The sequence below is a fragment of the Culex pipiens genome, chromosome 2 (assembly GCF_016801865.2).
Source record: "Culex pipiens pallens isolate TS chromosome 2, TS_CPP_V2, whole genome shotgun sequence".
Classification (NCBI taxonomy): domain Eukaryota; kingdom Metazoa; phylum Arthropoda; class Insecta; order Diptera; family Culicidae; genus Culex; species Culex pipiens.
Window position 1 is genome coordinate 131,574,521 of NC_068938.1, and position 22,101 is coordinate 131,596,621.

Consider the following 22,101-nt stretch of genomic DNA (forward strand, 5'->3'; position numbering starts at 1 on the left):
AATCAGTGAAAAAATTAATAATAATAAAAGTTATATTTAAATGAATTCGTGAAATAAATTTATTTAAAGAAAAGCCTTCAAATGTTTAAGACACCTAAAAACCACTTGAAAACCATTTGATTTCCACTAAAAAATCATTGAAAATTTATGAGAAAAGCTTTCCAAACTTATGTGCTTCGTCACATGAAGTTAACGTGTTTTTCATTCGAATTTACTGAGTGGTGCTTTGAAAATTTTCTATGTGATTTACACATGACATTCACATGCAAAGTCGAATGGGGCAGATTCATGTGCAAAACATGTGACATTACTATGTGCCTTTCTTTCAGTGTGATCCTCAAACTGGTTTATTTCTCGTTCATCTTAGCGCATCGCATGGTACTTGTCTTGTAATGTGATTTTTCTTACACTCAAAATAATCCAAACGTTGATGCTACCTTAAAAATCACGTAACCCCGATTTTCCCCTCGCTAGGCTCGTTTTACGTGACACACGTAAAAATAATGTGAAAGTGTACTGGCAAAAAAAAGTTTTCACGTTGATGTTACGTGAAAAACCTTGTGGTATTTTTCCACTAGGGTTTTCCATGTAGTTTTAATGTGTTTTGAAATGTAACTTCAACGGAATTCGAGTGCGCCATTCGGCGAAATTTCTACGTGATTATTTTAGTATGAAAATTGATGGCGTCCGGCGAAGACCTGCTGCCGAACTTGTTCTCGCAAAATTTCATCAAAAATAGAACAGTCGGTAAGTTTAATAAAGTTTGAATGATTTTATTTATAAATAATCATATAAATATTTTTTTGCAGCGGCCGAATTCTGGAAGCAGCATACTTTTACCGGTGGCCACTTGGATTCTGGCCCGTTCTAATATAAGCGGTTGGTCGTGGTGATCGACGCAACCGAAAATGTCACGGACATTGCGGACACTTGCCTGGGTGCGAGGTTGCTTTGCGGCCATCTTCTCGTCGGCCTTGGCCAGTGTGGTGCCCGCGCCAAAGTTGTTCGAAGCAGCAAGCTGTATCCGGCAAGACCAACGAACCCGTGCACGGAATTCGAGAGCTGAACGTGGTCGCCCCAATCATCTTTAACATCTTCCTGGCCACGCCATCCTGGCCAACCATCCGAGCACCCAGCTTGATCGGAAACTTTGCCTAGTTGCTCTCAAAGAACCTCCCCCTGGTGATGTGCAGCCACGTTAACGTGGCACAGACAGAAGTACCACGACTAACGACAACGACTTCGAAACGGGAGCGGAAACAGAAAGCTACGCACAAACGTCTTCCTGCTCGGTTTCATGAGAGACTGGAGCATTCTTTATAAATGTTAGCAAAGGAAAATTGAATAAAACTATGATTTAAATTGGAATTAGAACTGCATGTCTTGTTTTTTTTCTTTTTGATAAAAAAAATCTGAAATTAGACCAAATTAGTACTAGAAGGTTCCTATAATGTTTACTACAACGAACATGTAGAAATCATCAATTAATTCATTTAGCTTTTACGTGTGAAGCACGTAGAAACGACGTGAATTGATCTGGCCAAGCAAATTCCGTTTCTACTAGGGCCGCCTCGTAGAAGTTACGTGAAAACTTTAGTGGAAAAATACCACATAGCTTTTCACGTAACTTCAACGTGAATATTTTTTTGAGTGTATATTTAGTTTCCGTTTTGTTTTAAAGAAGAGGTTTCATTGTTTTTTCATTAATAGGACATACAGTCCAAACTCGATTATCCGTAGCCACGATTGTCAGAAGTTCGATTATCCGAAGGTTTGTATAGGACTTCGGATAATCGAATCACGAAGAAAAAAAAATCGTAGTTCTGTGACCCCATTTTAGTCAAATTGGAATGGTTGATTTCATAACTAAAAAATGCATTTTTTCAGCATTTCGTCACCGCAATTTTTGCCGCCATCCTGAATTTAAAAATTCTAAATCACTTTAGATTAGTTAGGACAACGAAATTTTTTGTTTGTGATTCGATTATCCGAAGATTAAACTCCACCATCGTGTTCTCCCGACGATGAGTTTTGGGTGATCGGCTGCGTCACAGACGAGTGGAATAGTCAAAAAATGTGCTCATTTTTCGTGTCTAGAAGTAAATGTTACTCGAGGCCAGTTTTTTTTATGGATCTAGACTGAATCGACCCTCCTGAATCCGAATCTGTCTGTTGATTTTCACGGTTCTCATAGGAAACCGAGATATTCAAGATGGCGTCCAATATGGCGGCTGAATGGAAAAATCACAATAAAAGAATTTTTAAGTTCAATCAACGACTCAAATTTCACTAAATTGGGGTCGCTGAACTCGAATATTACCCCAAGAATACTTAAAGTACTCAGGGAATGTGCAATCCAAGATGGCGGCCAATATGGCAAAGTAAGAATATTGGAATAGTAGTTTATGCAACAAGTTGCAAAAAGAGGATTTTTTCAGCACGAGTCGTACATTTATCCAACGAGGTTCACCGAGTTGGATAAATACGACGAGTGATGAAAATATCAACTTTTGCAACGAGGTCCATACAACGTTTTTTGCAATTCCGAAAAAACACCCTTTGAACAGAATTATAGGACAAATGTCCATGCATTGAGTCAATGAATCGTTTAATTTAAAAAAATGTTGAAAAGTACAACTTTTCCAAACAAGTGCTGAAAAGTTCAACTTTTCAGCATCCATTTCAGTGCTGAAAAGTAGAACTTTTCAGCATTTGTTTTGAAAAGGGTTACTATTCCATTCTGTTATTTTTGGTACAGAAAAGTAGGCTGTTTCGTCGTTCAAGAATGACAGGAAAGGTAAGTAGTTTCAGGACGGAATTGCAAAAATGTTTATACAGAAATGTAACAGGCAATCAACAGGTCAAATTTAACTAATTTGGGGTCGCGTAACCATTCGGCCACGCACTGTCACAAAAATCCCTAACTAACAATAAAAAAAATGAAAAACTAAAGAAGTACATATAAAAATATGAAAAATAAATAAAGAAAAAAATAAAAACAAGGTATGTAATTTTTTTTATAGAGCGACAGTCGCTCAAAATGACCTCTACAACACGGGAAATATGAAAAAAAGTTTAGTCTAGGGTTTATTTCCGGATAAGAAAACGATAGGTAATCCGGTAATTAGAAAATGCCTATATAAAATTGATTAACTTTTCGGAAGTCGCGTTTTTTGGCGCGACTACCGAAAGGTAAAATAATTCTTAATTCAAACACAGAAGAAGACTTAGTATTTAAATCAAACCAAATCGCTTTCAGCTCCCCCAAACCATCAGCGTTGAAAAGGTTGACGAAACCGTTAAGCATGAAACATCACCTCCAACACCAGCGGAAGTTACTGCCACTTCCGCTGAGACAATCGCTTCCCCGCTCAAAATCGAACCGGAAGAGATCAAAGAGGAAGTTGTCGGCAGTGTTCAGGTAATATTCCCAGGTGATGATTCCGAGCAGGTGGCCTTAGTCCCGGAAGAGGCAGCCGACGATGCGAGCGAGCCCGAACACGAGTCGGAGGAATATCTGGAGGAGAATGAAGACCAGTCCGACAGCGATTACCAACCGGACGATCCTGCGGAAGAGGGTCAGCCTAGGAAGAGCGGTAGAAGGGGAAGAAGAGCCAAGTCGTCCGGTTCGCCAAGGTGTGACAAAAAGTCCAAGGAGAAGACGGTTTGCGCCATCTGCGGGGCGCTGGTCAACAACGTCAAGTGCCATATGGTCATCCACGAGGAGGTGCGGCCGCATCAGTGCGAGCACTGCCCGAAGAACTTCACCTCGAGGAATAAGGTGAATAAATTGGAGTGTATTTGAATTAGATGTTCAACAATTGATATTGGTTTTCTCTATTTTAAGTTGCAATCACACATCAACAGTGTCCACCTAAAGAAGCGCGACTTCAAGTGCGAAATATGTGGGAAGGCGTTCCTCGAAAAGAACAACCTCAAGGGCCATCTTCGGATCCACAACGGCGACCGCAAGTACCAGTGTGACCTTTGTCCGAAAAGCTTCCTCTTTGCAGGAACGCTCCGCTGTCACAAGCTGACCCACACCCAGGACAAGCAGCACGAGTGCCACGTCTGTGGCAAGCGGTTCCTCATGCGGACCACCCTGAACAAACACCTGTACGTGCACAGTAACGAACGGCCCCACAAATGTGAACTGTGCGAGAAGGCGTTCCGGACTTCGACGCACAAAATCATCCACATGCGAACGCACACCGGAGAGAAACCGCTGCAGTGCCGGATCTGCCTGACCGGGTTTGCCCACCACAAGGCGCGAAGTGTCCACATGAAGACCAAGCACGCCGAAGAGCTGCTGGCGTTGGACTTGCTGGACGAGAAGGGACATCTCAAGTTTTGAGAGCATGGCAGTTTAGGAGGTAAGGTTAGAATGTGGTGTTTTAAACTGTCTTAGTTTGTGTTCAGTTGATTTTACATAAAAGTTGAGTGTAAGTGACTTAAATTATGTCCTTATTTTGTCCGAAAGTACCACTGCAAAACAAAGGCATCTCAATTCTTTATTTTCGAAAAAAAATATCATTCTCTTCACTAATACGGACTTCATAGTCCGAGTAATGGTTCAAACATCGGGATGAATTGCTGACTACTATCGTAGAAAATTGCCGTGGACAAGCCGCATTTTCAGTTCTTCATGTCTTGAAGTAGGAGCGCTTGCAAGTAACAGGTGAAGCCATTTCACCGATTTAGCCTTGTATTGTTTCTAAATTGCTTGAAAATTGTCTCACCGTTCTGCTGGTCCAAGCTTTGCGAACAGATTTTGCTACTTCACCTCACGCACACGATCCAACTAAGAAACCTGCTGAAGAACGTTTCGGATTTATTGAAGATGTTGACTCGTTGGTTGATGTTTGCAGAAAGAGGGCGAACATAGGTTCGTTTGGTTTACATGGTTGTATTGGTGGCAACGTTGGCAGAACTACCAACGTGATATTCTTGACAGATGTCAATTGACGGGATGGATTTCTAAGTTAACAACAACCAAAACATATACAATGTTCAAATGATTTCAAGTTCGAACAACTTATATATTTATATTTTAAAATGCAAATTCATTAGATGAAAATATAACATCTAGGCGTATTTAAATTCAGAACTCAAATTAGGTTTTCGCACTCTTTCCGAACGCCTTAAACATATTTCCGGCAATTCTGCCACCACCGCTTTTCTCTTTCTGGCTTTTACCAACTCAGCCTTGATTTCAGCATTGGAAAAACTTCATCTTCATTTCCGCTTCCGGAGGTTTTTTTGTCGTTGGTTCGGCCATGTTTGAACTGGATGTAGTCGGGATCAGGATATTTGTCCTCGCCTTCTCTCGAGCTTGATAAGGCCGGAGTTGATCCCTATGCGCTAGGGTTTCCTCGTTTCCAACCAACACCTGGAAAACGTTTAGAGACTTGTCTTTATCCAGCGATAGGAATGCTGTTTCGGTGGTTTCTAGAAACAAAGAATTTACATTATTCCCAATTAACCATGTTGCATGGCTGCAACAACTTGTTGGGACGTCCTGGGTCTTCTAGGGCACCAGGTACGCGTGCTGTAACAAGAAGACGCTTCTATCTTTCTCGGTCTTGTGCTGCTACTTTCCAATTTCCCAGGTTACAGATCTTCCGGATATTACCATTCACTTGATCTGCGCGCGGTTTCCCTGCTCTTCTGCCTGTTCCGCCAGCCCGTTCGGCGCGGTCAAAAAGCAGTCTGACAGGCTGGCTCTCGCCCATTCGGGCGACATGGCCGGCCCACCTGAGCCTCCCGATCTTCGCCTGGGTGGCGATGGTCGGTTCTTCAAGAAGCGCGTGCAGTTCGTGGTTCATGCGTCTTCGCCACACTCCGTCAGACACCTGCACTCCACCGTAGATCGTTCGGAGCACCTTCCGTTCGAAAACTCCAAGGGCACGATCGTCCTCTTGCCGCATCGTCCAGGTCTCGTGCCCATAGAGAACTACCAGTCTAATCAGTGTTTTGTACATCGTCAGCCTCGTGCGGCGTTGCACTCGATCCGATGTGAGGGTCTTCCGTAATCCGAAGTAGGCACGATTCCCAGCAAAAATACGAGTCCGATTCTCTTTGCTGGTGTCGTTACCGGCGATTACCAGCGGTCCCAAGTACACGAACTCGCTCACCTCCTCCAACTCATCACCATCCACAGTTAGAGGGGTGAGACTTGGGGGAGCCGACGTCCTTCGAACCCCTTCCTGTCATGTACTTCGTATTCGTCGTATTCATGCCGAGTCCTACACGCCTTGCTTGTTCCTTCAGTCGGGTGTAGACATCCGTCACCGTCTCCAGGTTTCTCGCCACAATGTCGATGTCATCGGCAAAAGCAAGCAACTGGTAAGACTTGTTCAAAATCGTGCCACTCGTTTCGATGCCCGCCCTTCGAATGATGCCCTCAGAGCGATGTTGAACAGCGCACAGGATATGCCATCACCTTGCCGCAGCTCTCAGCGTGATCCAAAGGGTTCCGCTAATTCCCCCGAAATACGCACGTGACACATCACACCAACGAAGGTAGCCTTGATCAGCCGAGTTAGTTTATCCGGGAACCCGTTCTCGTGCATAATCTGCCATAGCTGCTCGCGGTCGACTGTATCATAGGCCGCCTTGAAATCGATGAAAGTGTGATGTGTGGGCACGTTGGTACTCACGGCATTTCTCGAGGATCTGTCGGAGACAAAATATTTGGTCCGTGGTGGCGCGCGCGCCAGTGAAGCCCGCTTGGTAGGACCCCACGAACCTCCTTGCATGGGGTGACAGCTGACGGCAGAGGATTTTGTAGGCCGCGTTGATAAGCGTAATGCCGCGGTAGTTGCCGCAGTATAGCTTATCGCCCTTTTTGTAGATGAGGCACAAGACACCATCCATCAATTCCTCCGGTAGTTTCTCCTCTTCCCAGATCTTGGAAATCACACAGTGAAGCGCCCTCGCCAGTTTCTCTCCTCCATATTTGAAAAGCTAATCGATCCTTGCCGGCAGCTCTGTTGTTCTTCAGCTTCCTGATCTCCCTTTTCAGCGTCTCCAGATCAGGCACTGGGAACTGTTCATCAGCTGCGGGCGCTCCAAGGTTGACTCCAACGCCTTCTTTGTCCGCTTCATCACCGTTGAGGTGCTCGTTGAAGTACTGCTTCCACCTGTCCAACACCTCGTCCCTGCACACGTCGGCTCGCGGCACGAAGCCTGATCTGAAGAATCTTCTGCTAGCAGGTCAAGGCCTGCTACACAGATAAATTTTAGAGTCACACTCAGTATGACTGCCAGGCTGCGGAACAAAATGGTTAGTGAGTGTCATCATCTTCTCTAGTAAAAAAAAACATGGTTACTTAGATTTAAAATGTTTACATTTCCAAGTGATGTTTCGTTTTTGCTTCTTTCTTACAGTACACAATGTTTTTGTTTTCATTGTTGGCTTGCTCTAATGTGTGCTTCGTCGACATTCGAGACTCATTTTTTTTTTACCTGACAAAACAGTAGTTTGTTTAAGGCTATTTACACGTGTAATTTGTGATTCTTTTATCTAATTGTTTTGTCTGCTAAATTTATTCATAACGATAGTATTTTTGTTGCTTGGTGAATAGAGAAAATATTTACAGAACTCAAGATGTGCGATTGATCTTACAAACTTGAACAAATTAGATTACGGGCTGGACTAGTGCCGAATTATATGGTTATTGGGAGAGCAACTTATATCGTTTATTATTTATCGCCTAATCCAAATAAAATTCTATCCACCCACGATTCGCGGATGCAACGGATTAAAATAAACTCAACATGTACACAAAGCGCGCAACGAAAATGGCATTTTGTTTCCTTACTTGTTTTTTTTCTTTCTACGACGTCCGAACCTAATCGTCGTCTATGATAATCACAGCTTCTTTGGGTTTCCCCGGTTGGTCCTGGTCTGGCGCGGAGGTCGCCGTCGCCGGTTTTGCGACCTGCTCGAGAATCGACTGCGGAACGGCCACCCGTTTGGAGACCATCGTGAGCGTTGGACGTGCCGTCATCGTCGATTTACCGCCCAACTTGGCCAGCTTGGCACGGTGTTGTTCTTGTTGCTCGCGCAGGAACGTACTTTGGGTCGTCAGGGCTTCCGAAGCGGCGGTCAGCTCCTTGATCGTGTTGGCCGCCTTGAGGAAGATGTTTTCGAAGAATTTGTGGCACTTTTCCGACTCGTATTGTTCCTTTTTGCAGCACAGGATCGAGAGGCGCAGGAGAAGGAGTTCCTCGTAAAAGTTGGGCTTGGTGGTCTGGAAGGCGACGATGGCGGACGCCTTGTACAGGTCGATGACACCGTCCGGGGTGACGACCTGGAAATAGGAAAAGATTTTTTTAGTGAACGGTTCTAAATGCAAAGTGTCAATCACTTACGCATCGCAAGCTAATGGTGTTGATGAGATTCTCCTCCGGCGCCAACGGAGTCGTGCGCGCCTCAAACTTCCATCCGATGGTCAACGTGAACGGCTTGAAGGTGTACGTGTTCTTCCGGATGAATCTGCAAATGTTCAAAAAGGGATCCTCAACCAAATTTCTTCAAGACTTGTGGCAATCTCTTACCGATTCAGCAGCATAATGCCGGCCTCAAAGTTGGACAACCGCACGTACTGCAGCTTGACGGACAGCTCGCGCACCTTCAGGATGATGTCGTGCGAGGACCACACCACCGGAACCAGACCCATGCCGGGAATGTTACTGCGCAGAACGCCGGCGGTCGGAACTTTCGGTGCCACAATCGACTGCTTCGGCGTTTCGCTGCTAGAACTTGGCGCGACCGGTTTCGGCGGCGACTTTGAGCTAGACGCCACCGCCGGAAGCGCCACAGAAGACCCCTCCGTCAGGCTGTTCATCAACGATCGCTTGATCCGGAGCACCCCCGTCGAAGGATTGTACATGACGCCCTTCTGCGTTGGGTTCATCAGGTTGATCTTGCTGGCAATCAGCGCCGCCTGTTGGCTGTTCAGGATGGTCGTGCTGGACGGTGTCTTCGCCTTAACAGAAGTCGTCGAAGTCCCGTCCTCGTCGTCGTCCAAACAAACCACTTCGTCCGCTGGGGCTGCTGCCTTTGTCACAGTTGCCGCAGGCAACGACAGCCGTTTAGCCTTCACTTCCGGAACCGCTTCCGACCCGGTTGACTTTCGCTTCGTGCCGACCAGCTTCTCCAACGGAACGGGTTGGATCTTGAGCTGCTTGCTCTCGGCGATCGTCTTCTCCACCAGCTTGGAGAGGTCGTTCTTTGGCAGCTGTTTCGGAGGTTTTTCCGGAGCAGGTGCCACCTCTTTGGTGGTGGTATCTTCGTCGGAATCGTCGTACAGCTGGTGGATGAGCGAATCGAGATTTGAGTTATCTTGCGGCGAGCCGGACGGTTGCTCTTCAACGACAAGCTTTTTCGCTGCTTCTTCGTCATCTTCGTCGTCGTCGATCACGACGCAATCATCCGCGGAGGCTGCGGTTGTGGTAACGGTGGCCACTTGCGTGCCAGGAGTGAGCTGAAAATGGGAATGTTCAATTAGTTTAGATGGAACAAAAGTAGGGGAACTATACCCTTTCTCAGCCTATTTCTATTGTCGGCCTATCAGCACTTTGATCATGAATTACAGCTTTCATAAAGTATTTTTGACTGTTCCAAAGTATGAAATAGCTCAAACAAAAGTGAGCAAGCAACTTTTCATTGTTGATACATCTGAAAATGTTGATTTAATAGCGGAAAATGGCAAAAGTGATGAGAATTGGTCGAACGGCTTAGAGTGATTAAAATGGGCATATTTCCCCTAGTTACTACAAACATGAAATAAGAAGAAACGCTAAACTTCCCCGATGCTTTTAAAATTATTTAATATTTTTGGAAAATATCAATTAGAGAGGGGTTTCTGTGGTCAGAATGAGCTCAAATTTGGAATTTATCCTAGCGGCGGGTCAATCTTTGATTTCAAGGGGTAGCCCCGATGGAGCCCAGATTTGGACCACCCTAGTATGCAGGCTAACGTTTCTGCAAAAAAAAAAAATGCAGGCAAACAATCTAATACCTCCTTTACTAATCAAAATAGAATCATAGAGTCAGAATAAGGTAAAACAAAGAGAAAAGCCATAACAATAATAATTTTATTTTCTGGCAAAAGCAATCCAAAATTTCATAAATTTATAAATTTAAAAATTAAAAAAAAATAAAACAAAAAATTGGCGCTAAAATTGAAAAAAAAAATATATTTCCAAAATATCTAAGTATTGACGCAAAATTTTATTTTCTGCGAAAAATAAAATATTTGCGGTGCTGTACATTGGAATTTCATAAAAATTCAAAACATTTTTAAACAAGCCCAAACATGCTAAATATGATTATCAATGCAGAAAATGCATTTTAGAATGTTTTCAGTTGATTAGACTTCTATTTTCATGGAAATTTTGAAGTTTTTTGTAAAAATATTTTTTTTGCCCCCTGATTTTCAGACCAATTTTGAATGGGGGGGCGACATAAAGATTGAAAAATATTTGCAACGGCCTATCAATAAAAAAAAACTCAAAAAATATTTAAGTTTAAAAAAATTAAATTAAAAAGAAATAAAAAGACAAAATATCACTTTTTTTAATATAGAACTTAAAAAGTAATACAGCAGACTCTCTATATGTCAATATTGAAGGGACCGTCGAGAGGTATCAATTTATAGAACAAAAAAAAATCAAAGCACGCTTTTGAAGAGACTGAAAAATTAATTGACAGATGGAGCAATATTGATATCGAGAGGATCGATTGCTAGAGAGTCAACTGTAATTAAAAATTTAAACTGCAAAAATCAATCGTTATCGTTATTCCGATAATTCTATCGGCGATAATGTTATCGCCATATATTTTTTGAAAATCTAGTATGTTTCAAAGTAAAATATGTACTCAAAATTGTTCACAAAATACTGATTTTTTTGTAAAATACTAAAATTTTCACAAAATACCGTATTTTCCGAAAATACTAAAATGTTTTAAATTTGCAATTTTTGTATCAAACGAAGCGAAATTTTGCATACTTCATACTTACACTAAATTGAGTATTTTCGAAAAAATACGGTATTTTGTGATTTTTTTTTTATTGCAAAAAATGAAAATTTTAGTATTTTACAAAAAAAAATCAGTATTTTGTGAACAATTTTGAGTACATATTTTACTTTGAAACATACTAGATTTTCAAAAAATATATTCTTGGTGAAAGCATTGAAAATTTAACTTGATATGGTTGAATTAAGGGGTTACATACATGTAGGAAATCACATAATTTCATAATTCAGAAAATTTGTTAAATCCATTTAAAAGATGATTTTCAATCACTCCTGAAAGCTCCATGAAGATATTTCATGATTAAACTGAGTAAGAGACGATTCACGCTCAAAATTCGGCTATGCGCAAAGCGAACTGTCAAACTTTGTGAGCGTTTTTCTCGAAACACCAAGTTGATTTACGGGTGCCACGATATCTCGAGATGGGATGGACCAAATTGGCTGAAATTTGAGGTGAAGACTTGCAAAACATATTCCGTGTGCATGACGAAGCCCGATTTTGAAATTTTGCATTTAAAAAAAATACAAAAATCAAAAACTGGCGATTTTTTATATGAAAAACATAGAAATATTTTTATCTTTTTTTTCAAATAAACTTTTTGAAAATCGGGCTTCGTCATGCACACAGGACCGGTTTAACGAGGCTTCACCAAAATTTTGAGCCGATTTGGTCAAAGCAGTGTGGAAATATCGTGGCACCCGTTTTTTCAAACCGCTAACTTAAAATAGCTATAGCTCGGCAATTATACAACCAAATGGCTTCAAATTTATTTGAATAATAGTTGAAAATATATATTTTAATGCCCTGAAAACAGATTTAAAAAAGTTAAAGTGTGTGCTCAAACCAACCTCTGTTATTTTTGCCGATTTACATGTATGTAACCCCTTAATCGATTTTAGAAATATTTTAAAAATGAGTTATCGTCCATTAGGCTGGTACAAATTTTATTTAAAGTTCCGCAATCCAAAGGTCGTCAGTTCGAATCCCGGGGTGGATGGAAGCTTAGGTGTAAAAAGAGGTTTGCAATTGCCTCAACAATCAAGCCTTCGGACACCTACTTTCGAGTAGGAATCTCGTAATCGAGAACGCCAAGGCAATGCTGTAGAGCGAATAATTTGATTTGATTTGATTTTGATTTATCGACGATAACATTATCGTAGATAGAATTATCGGAATAACGATAGATTATCGTTATCGTTCCGATAAGTTTCATACCTAAATTATAACTTCAAAATGCTCCAAAGATATCTTTCAAGACTTAAAGAATCAGAGAATTGAAACTAGAATTGACAAACAAATTAATCAAAGAATTAAACGAATTGAAGAAATTTGATTTTCTTAATTTTTAATTTTTAAATACTGGCTACATTTCGACATTTTTATTTTTTGAAATTTTTGATGCCATAACAAAAATAGAAGGCTTTTATTGGAATAAACAAAAATTTCAAGGTTATTATTTTTGTTTTTGTTTATTGATATACCCCTAGGGAATCATCCTTAAACCACGTGGATCCTTTTTGGGGAATTTCAGACCCGCCCCCGCCCACCCCTTCTCCTTGTGGTATTTTACCATACTGAGGAACCACTGGGAACATTTTTGTAACTGTTATTTGCCCAAGTAATAACAACATTTGATATTTCTCTGTTATTTCTCCCTGCTAGGGCATGATGCTGTAAATCAGGGTGGCCACCTCGGGAAAAAACCGGGAAAACCGGGAAAAACCCGGGAATTTATTCCATCGGGAGAAAACCGGGAAAAACTCGGGAATTCGACTGACAAACCGGGAAAATATTTTAAGTTTAGTTAAAATTCGCCAAATTCCTCTTCAATGAATTCAATTTATACTTTTCTCTATAAGAATATTATTCTAGTTATCCTAATGAAGAATTTGGAAAAATAATGTTTCAATTTGTGTAATAGACTCAAGCTACTAAGCTTTGGTTTTTTTTTCTGTTGAGTATTCCATGATATTTTTCTTCGGTGAACTTGCTTTTTTAAATAAAATAAATTGTTCAAGGCCAGTGAGGTAATCCAAACCTCTTTTTCCACCTAAGATCCCATCCTCCCCGGGATTCGAACTGACGACCTTTGGCAGTGAGTTGGTTAAACCTGGGCCATTTACTTCCTCATTCACCGGAGGCGTGATCAGACAAATCTCGTCTCGTAAAATGCCATCGGGGCCAATGTGGGGGAAATGCAACCACGATTTAAAAAACAAATGTTTGATAAGCTGCAATTTTCCGATCAATTTCGCGTGTCAATAGAAAATTTACTCAGCCGTTTGATTTTTGAAGTCTTATTTCAATAAGTATTGAATTCCATAAGTATTGAATTCCATAAGCACAATAAACAATTGACTAAATTCATCCGTTTCATTTTATTATATATTTCAATATCAACTTAAGCCAAGGAAGTTGTTGCCTTCTTATTTCAAAATTGTCAAACTTACGGATTTAACCCTTCAACAATATGATTGTAAAAATAGTAAAAATCTGCTTTATTTGTTTTGTAGACAGTACTTTACTGCCCATAATTGAAAATTCGGCTATTATGCCAAATCAAGTATTCCGAGAAAAACGCGTTTTAGTGTTTGTGACAAAATCTCCGTCAAGGCAATTTCCCATAAGAATGGCATATTAGCCGTTTGGTTTTTCGCATCGGCAGCCAAGTCTAAGCACTATTTCAGTAAAATTCAAGTTCCAGAAGATGCGTTGGAACATTCTCTACCACCTGGTGCTAATATCTCGTTTTTGCCAAAAGTGGATATTAGCCGTTTTTTCAATGGTGGGCAGTTTAGGGGATGAATAAAAATCATATCGATAGTTCCCATAATTTTTAAGATACTTAAATCCGAAAAGCGTGGTGCAAAAAGCTCTACTTGATGTGCGCCGTAAAAATAATAATATAGTCCAGACTCGATAATATTTCGGATAATCGAAACATCGGATAATCGAGTCTGGACTGTATACAATTTTTACTGTAAAACATTTGGTGGAATTTCAAAAATCTGTTTTTAGTAGTATTTTATAAGATGATTTTTGGCTTTCTCAGTCAAACAAATTATTAAGGACAAATTGCTATGAAACTTTGTGTTTGTGTTATTAAATCAGATTTGAGTACTTTTGTATAATTTTAAAATGTCGGAAATATTTGGTATTTAAGATATTTTTATATAGTTATTTGGGAATCTTTTAACAGATAAATGCCTATCAAATTATGTTCAAATTCAAAACATTTGAAATATCTTTCTTTCAAAATTTATTTTAAAATTGTAATTTAAATTTTAAATAAAGCTTTCAGATATTTTAAAATTACAATATTTTCAGAGTTCTACTGCAAAATAGTCATTTCAATACAAACAGTCACTTTTAGGTGGATACTACATCAACACAAAAGTTGAGTTTTTGTTGGGTTTTATTTAATTCTCATCTGAAAATTTCGAAAAAAAATATTAACTCAATTTTGACTGTTCCGGTTGTGTTGTTCAGAAAATCGCAGCACGGTCAATTGATTTTTTACCATTTCATGCTGCTCAAAAATTTTAAAACATCAAAACATGTTTATTTTTTCTTTTTTCCATTTCCGTGCATACCTTATTTGCAATAAATTTGGCACGGCTCATACAAAGGATGCATCGAGGATTATGTTTATGTTTGCGCGAGCTGGGAGTCGTGACGAGGGGTTGAAGTACAGGCCAACTCAAAGGTTTTTTTTGGACAGTTACATTTTTTCCAGAAATTATCCCATCAATACCTAAAAACTTGCCGAAGATACTAAATCGATCAGCAAAAAATGTTTTAAGGTACCGATTTTCTTTAAATATATGGCACATATTCTGTATAAAGATTAAGGACTGATGATGCACATTATTTTGGTACTATAATACAAAAAATAAATTCCAAGAAATTGCTAATTCTTGGAAGAATCGTTCTTGTTGAATTTACAAAAGCTTTTTCAAAGAAAACTGAAGAGCATTTGCATAAATGTGGCAAATCTTTTTTACTTATTTGATGCATTGTAAATGCTATTTCCTGCTTTCCAGTAATAATTTATGTTATTCTCAAATTTAATACAAAACGATTTTTTATTGATTTTAGGTTAAGAAAAATTGTAGAGCATGGAGATGAAAAATCACAAGCATTATGGAAATTAGGGGTTTGGATTGATAATTGATAAAAACGGCTTCGTTTATAACTTACATACTTTTTGTACTCAAAAAAGTTTTCAATTCTTGAGAAATAAAAATATTGAACCAAATGTATACGTTGTGTATACGTTCAAAAAGTATTTTGATACTAACGTCAGTCTATAAAAAGCATACCGGGAAACTATATGGAAAAAATCCTTCTGGCCTCGGGAGAAAACCGGGAAAAAACCGGGAAATTGAAAATCCAAATCTGGTGGCCACCCTGCTGTAAATCAATACTCATAAAATTGAAATTAACGACTAAACCTACCTTCAAAAATGTTTGCTGCGCCGTCCCTGCTTCCTCCGACGTCCCGTCCGTCGCCGTTGCCGCTGCCTTCCCCTCCGCCCCCGGCTTCATGTACAACCACGACCCCGTCGTCTGCTCCGTCCTCACAATGTGATTATTCCGCTCGTACTCCTCCCTCGTGTACATCTTCCCATCAACGTTCTGACACAGCATCAAATCGATGGTCTGCGTGTAGCTGTACGGCCCCAGGAAGATACAATCCCCCTGCCCAGGTGCCGCGTAGATCTGCGGCAGCACGTCCTCCTGAGCGTTCTTCAGCACGATCGAGGTCAGCTTGACGGTTTTGCGGTACCGATTCGCCAGCTGGATCGCCTGCATGATGCGGCCGTACGTGAGGCAGGACTTCCAGCTCGGGATGTAGATGTCACTGAAGTCGTTCACGATGGTCAGCATGAACCAGCGGCGCGAGCCCGGCACGTTCGGGATGGCGATGTTTTTAAAGTCTTTGATTTTGGTTTCCATGAGTTTGACGTTGGACTTGAACTTGGGGGGTTCGGAGGTGGAGGTGGGGGTTGGTGTGGGTTGTGGTTCTTCCGGTTGGGTTGGTGGATCTTCCTGCTTGGGTTTGGTGGGTTCGGGCGGGGGTTGGCGCTTCTGGTTGGTCGCGGCGAACGCCTCGTAGTACTGGTTGATTTTGGGAGCGAGTTTGGGGTGGGAGAGCGGCGTTGGTCGGGCTTCGCAACCTTGGTTCAGGAAGTTCTTTTCGGCTTTGATGAACCCGCAGAAGCGCCAGTAGTTTTCGGTGCCGAAGAGGACTAGAGCGAGTTTGCTCGTTTCCGGGTTGTCCACTTGGGCGATCAACATCTGGGTTATGAGGGAGACGCCTTTGGTTTCAAAGTTGCACTTCCGGACGCTTCGGACCAGTTTGGTGTTTTTGAAGGAGGGGACGTTCTTGCGCGTATCTTCCGTCGTGATGATCACCAGGCTAGTGCCGTTCTGGAAGACGATGTCCCACACGTCCAGCGTGTCCTCGTTGTACGCCTGCAGGAACTTTTCCCACCGGAACAGGTACAGGATGCCCTTTTTAGGTTGGTTAAGAACGGCACTGTTCTTCCTTAACATCTCCCGGATGTGCCGCATCGTGTGGGCAATGTCCGAGTTGACCTGTTCCAGCATGACCTTCTTCTCGGCGGGATCTTGCGCTGGAGGCGCTGTAACTTCCGGTTCCTTCGGAACCTGTGGCGCCGTCTTCCGGTACTTTCTCCCACGAATCGTAATGCTCACGTCGTTCAGCTTGAACGAGATGAACTTCGCCTGCGGGTTCTCCGGAACCTTCCGGATCACGTACACCGTCGTCCGGAACTTCTTCGCAATACTGGACAGGTTGATCCGCCCGCTGGTGATCGCGTCCTTCTCGACGTAGTACTTCTTCACTCCGCAGTAGATCAACACCTTGTTGGCGTCCAGAAGTGGCCTCAACAGCGGGTTCGCCTTCAACGTCTCACTGCCGTCCGAGATGTCAATGTGGATGGGCTCCGGAGTTGACGAAGCCGGCGCCGTCTGCTCTGCAGCCTTCTTCTCCGCCTGGGCACGCTTCGCTTGCCGCTCCAACTCCCGACGACGATCCTCGAAGAAGCGCTTTTCGCACCGCTCCAGCAGCGACTTGAGCCTCCGCTCGACCATCGGGTACTTGCGCTTGTGCTCCTGGTCTTCGCGGATCACACGCTCCCTCCGGTAGTAGTTGCGCGTCTTGTAAAAGTTCCGGTTCACCGGGATCACCCGCCGGCAGGTCTGCCCATCCACGATCTGCAGATCTTCGATGGAAGCGCGGGTTGAGGTCGAAGGTTGCGAAGGCTGCTGGTCCTCCAGCGTTCGTCGTCGCTTCTTGCGGCGCTCGTTCCACGGCTTATACGACTCCTCGGAACTATCCCGCTTCCTCAAAGGCTCCACCAGAAGTGGTTGACTCTCCACCACTTCATCACCCTCCTTTTCAGTCTTCTCGAACGAGTACAACCGCCGTCGTCGGGGTTCGTACACCTGCAGCAGCGGATCCGGTTCCGGTGCCGGCATCGGCGTCGGCAGCACAATATCACTCTCCTCATTAAACTTGAACGGCTTGCCGGAAGTCGCCTTCCCCCGGCAGTAACACCGGTACAAACAGTGGATCATACACCAAGGTTCGATCCCATCCAGATCCTGCAGCTTATTCAAAACTACCCTCGTGTGCCGGATCTTCTCCGACAAACTCACCGGTTTGTCCACAACCTTCCCACCAACCCCCCTCCCAACCCTCTCCACCGACGACTCCCGCTGTTCCTCCTCCTCTGGCACATTCCCATTCAACAAATTCTTCACACTGCTATCGTTGTAATAGTCCTCGTACTTCTTCGGCTTCTTCTTGTGTCTCCTCGCTTCCGTTTCCGTGTTCCGCACCAGCACCGTACTGTTCGTCGTCAGAATCACCGTCGGCGTAAACTCGCGCTCCTCTTTCGCCAACTTGGCCGTCGCCTTCTCCCGCAGATACTTCACATCTTCACTGGACAGCGCACCGGCACCCGCTCCCTGCACAACCTCCCGATTCACCGCTCCCCGCAGCTGCTGCTTCCGGTCGAACCCGCACGAGCACCCAAACACGCACTCGATGCTGTTGCAGTGCGGCGCTACGCCCTTGGGCTTGCGACGCACCTCAAACACGTCGCAGATGCAGCCCCGGGCGCAGTACCGCTCGTCGCAGCGACGCTTTCGACTGCCGAATTGGTCGCCGGAACTGGCGGCCGGTTCCGGCTCCGGCAGCGACTCGATGATGGTCGCGTTGAGGCGGCGCATCTCGCGGCTGGAAGGTGTGAGGAAAATTTGATTAAAATCTTGATAAAAAATGAATTTGCTTCGATTAAATAAGTCCTTCTTGTAACATTGCTGCTCGAAGGGCACGCCGACGGAAGGATTTTGTTTTCAATGCAATACATATAAAAATTGTTTTCATTGTACGCAAATTTTCCAAAACGACATTTTTGGCGTGCGACCTTCAGTTTATTGCATTTCCCAATCACAGACTTCAGATCAAAGTTAGGTGCAAATATCAAAAAGGATCTTTCGATATTAAAAAAAAAAAACAAAAGTTATTAAGTGTGTCCGAAATTAAGGTTTAGGCCCGAACAATCTTTAACAGTTATCTAAGCAACCTGTGGTGTAAGTATTGTGCAACCGTCAAACCACCAAACAAGATCTAGAAAAACCAGCAAACGTGTCAAAACGGTCAAAAAAGAGTTAAACATGTTCCAGAGTTGGAATGAAACGGATATCAGAAGCATCCAGAAGCGCCATCTAAGGGCTGCAGTGCCGAATTCTCAAAAGCTAGTAAAATGCAGCATCATGAAAAAAAGTTGTCGGTTCCGTGATGAATCGCAGTAAGTAAACGGGGAAGCTGAATTCCGTGGCAATGATCGAACTTTATTCACGGAAGCTTTGACATTTGATCGAAACTTAAAAGTTTGCTACGAGGATAATCAGCAAAAGGAAAGGTACCTTTGATCTGACGTCGGCGTTCGGGAAATGCAAAAAAAAAGAACAATACTCACAGCATCCGCTTCGACTTGGCGGTACTCTCGCTCGCTTTGGCCGCATCCTGCGCGCTTGCCGCCGGCTTGTTCACCGGCTTGTCCGTCCGCGTGTAGTCGCAGTCCGGATCGCGCTGAAGGAACGCCTCGTCCGCGAGTCCAATCGCCACCGCGTTCGTCATGTCGGACAGCACGTCCGCGCATTCTTTCTCCAAAGGATCGACATTAGCCGGATCTTCCGGCTCGTCCAGATGCTTCCGGAAGGAAAGCGGTTCGTTGAGCTGGCGTTGGAACTTTTCCAGACTTCCGACGGGTTGTTTGGTGGAGGCGGCTTCGATGACGCGTCGCCGGATGAGGATCCGACTTTGGTTGTTTTGGTACGGAAGGGAGAACGAGAAGGACTTGTCCTCCTGGGGGATGTCGGCTTCGGCGAGGTCGGGGGTTTTGAGGGTGGACACGGCGAAGCGTGCCCACTTTTCCGTGATGCCCTTGAAGGGCAGGATCATCTTGAGGTAGGGTTTGATGGTAGGGTCGAGCGGTCGGTCGATCTTGGGGAACACTTCGATTTCGACGCCGGGCATTTCCAGGACTTCCAGCGGGCCGAGGTAGGCTCCGTCCTCGGTTTGGTGGAGCAGTTGGTTGTCGTAGCGGAACTTGGAGGAAAGAGGACCGGGTCGCGAGGTTACTAGTCGGTTTGGTTTGCTGCTGAAGAGTTTTTTCTCGACTGGAGGTGGGGATGGCTCTTCCGGTTCCGATTTCTCCTCCGAAGACGCGCGAGGTTCGATGGCACTGAGATCTATGGTTACGCCCGGTGGGAAATCCGGACAACGGCAGACATGTTTACGACCTAGATTTGCCGGAGCGGAGTGCTGTTTCTTGCCCATCCTCTTGGTCGGATGATTTCCCTTGCATCCATTCAGCTTGATGGCATGGTTGTCGAGCTTGAGCGTTTGGAAAAAGTACCTTCCCTTGACGGTCCTCATCCAGGCTAGCGCACGCCAGGTGTCTCGAGTAAACGGAATGTTCTGATCCTGAAGCTCCTCCATCCGATCAAAGTCCAGCTCGGCGTCGATGTTCTTGCTGCGCTTCTCTAGCTCGTAGAAGATCTTGGACTCGTTGTCGATCATCAAGTAGCGCACGTCGTTCTTTTTCTGCAGCAGAATCCGCTTCTGGGCGACCGTCCGCGGTCGGATCATGTCGTCCGGTCTCTTGGGACACTCCAGCCGTGGAGGTAACGATCCTAACGATATCAGACCCTCCTCGCGGAAAAGATCATCTCTGTTTTCGATCTTGATGTCCTCGAAGCTGGTTCCATGCTCCAGAAAAGGTGCATTTGGTCGCGATCGCTTCAAGATCGGTGTCGGAAGCAGTCCCGGAACGCTAGGCTTGTCCAACTTGACCGCTTCACCCTCGTCGAAGCCGTAGAATTCCGTCGAAGAGCTCGAATTGGGGTTCTCCAGCTCGATGTTCAGTTTCTTGTGGATCTTGTCGAATATCTTCGACGGGCGGATCTTCTTTGGTTCTTCGTCCTCTTCAACGTAACGAGGAGCCGGGATCTTTCGACGATCCCGTAGCCGACTCTTGACCTGCTCTTCACTTTCTTCCGCAGGCTTGCTACTCTTTGGAGGCGTCACCGGAAGTGTCAACTTGAAACGGCTGAACAGTGCATCGACCACGGAGTTCGTCTTGTCGATCGGCTCTAGCTTTACATTACTCAACGTAGGATCCAGCAAATCTTCCTTAGAGATCTCCTTCAGACTTTTCTCAGGCAGCGACTCCTCCTTACAATTCGCTGCAACCGGTTTCACATCCGCTTGCGAGTCGTTATCAAGCGCATCCGGATCCACAAACACAATGTCCGGCGTGTCCCCTCCAGCTTCCACATTCTTCTCCTCCTTAACCTGCTTGACCTCCACGATATCATCGTCCGAGTCATCATCGTAATACTGCTCGGTCAGCGTCTTCAGCTCATCCGCCGGTTCTTCCTTCACTTCCGGTTTCTTCTCCTTCTCCTCCTTTTCCCCCTCCCCATCATCCTTCTCCAACTCCTGCGCCCTCGATTTCAACATGGACAGCACGATCTGCACCTTCTCCTGCAGCGCGCAGTACTCCTTGATCTCGTCCTTCAAAACCGAAAACTTGGTCGGATCCGGAATCTCCGGGTGCTTCTTATCCTCCACGACCACGTCCCGATCCTCCTCATCGAGCAAAACCGCTTCGTCCGACGAGTCCGACTCGCAACCGTCATCTACCACCACCTCTTCCTGCTCCTCCTCCTGCTCCTTCCGCTTCTCCTCCAACCGATGCCTGAGCACGCGCTTCCGGAAGTAGCTGGGAATGGTTCCGCCACCACCACATCCACCGGAATTCGTTCTAGCCGGCGTTCCGACGTGTTTGTCCAGCAGCAGACAGTGCTGCCGGGGGCGAGCCTTCAGTTCCTGGGCCAGGTACTGGCGATGCATCAGACGGCAGAAGAGCCGTTCCAGCTGCTTCCGGTTGGTGGTGGACGTTTGGTGGTAGCGGGCGAGGTACTTCCGGAAGCGACGCCGGTACAGGGCACGCTTGGCGGCAGTGATCGGGCGGAACACGGTTTTGCGGAGGTGGCGACGGTTACTTCCGGGTGGTGCCATGCAGCACGGCAGTGTTAGGCGTTCATTCGTGGGCGGACATTGTGGCGATCTGGGAGGATCTGGAAGGGGAGAGAATGAGGTAATCATTAGGACAAATTAGAATCAGAATGGATTTGTAACTGTTGAGAATTGGGTACTAAAGCCCTATGTCAATTTTTATGTACAACGGTAAAAAACACGATTAAAAACCATTTCTGATCACTTTTTTTCATTGTAATGCAAAAAAAATTGACAAGACAACATTTTTTCGATGGATCAACTATGGTCCCCTTGGAACGAGCTGTCAAGTAGGAGCTTTTCTGTCAAGAAGGACCACGAGGATAATTTTTCAAAATTGATTTAAAAATCAATTTTAAACTCATTGTGGTCGTACAAAGGGTCATTGTACTCAGAAAAATAAGCTTTATCGCTGTAAACAATAAAATCAGCA

At 44.2% G+C, this 22,101-nt stretch overlaps 2 protein-coding genes across 4 annotated transcripts in view; one reads left to right on the plus strand and one right to left on the minus strand.

Moving 5' to 3' along the window:
• The window catches only part of LOC120415326 (zinc finger protein Xfin-like), a 31,489-nt gene extending 27,039 nt beyond the window's left edge, over nt 1–4,450 (plus strand). The window contains exons 8-9 of the mRNA XM_039576811.2: nt 3,260–3,781; nt 3,848–4,450. Of these exons, the coding sequence (XP_039432745.2) occupies nt 3,260–3,781; nt 3,848–4,354 (1,029 nt within the window). The 3' untranslated portion in view covers nt 4,355–4,450. The remainder of the gene's footprint in view (nt 1–3,259; nt 3,782–3,847) is intronic.
• A 2,881-nt stretch (nt 4,451–7,331) lies between these two features.
• The window catches only part of LOC120415322 (uncharacterized), a 101,423-nt gene continuing 86,653 nt past the window's right edge, over nt 7,332–22,101 (minus strand). For all 3 annotated transcript variants that reach the window (XM_052708153.1, XM_039576805.2, XM_039576806.1), the window contains exons 2-6: nt 19,063–21,730; nt 15,506–18,317; nt 8,563–9,491; nt 8,377–8,500; nt 7,332–8,315 (exon numbers count right to left, since the gene is read on the minus strand). In XM_052708153.1, the coding sequence (XP_052564113.1) occupies nt 7,854–8,315; nt 8,377–8,500; nt 8,563–9,491; nt 15,506–18,317; nt 19,063–21,730 (6,995 nt within the window). In that variant the 3' untranslated portion in view covers nt 7,332–7,853. The remainder of the gene's footprint in view (nt 8,316–8,376; nt 8,501–8,562; nt 9,492–15,505; nt 18,318–19,062; nt 21,731–22,101) is intronic.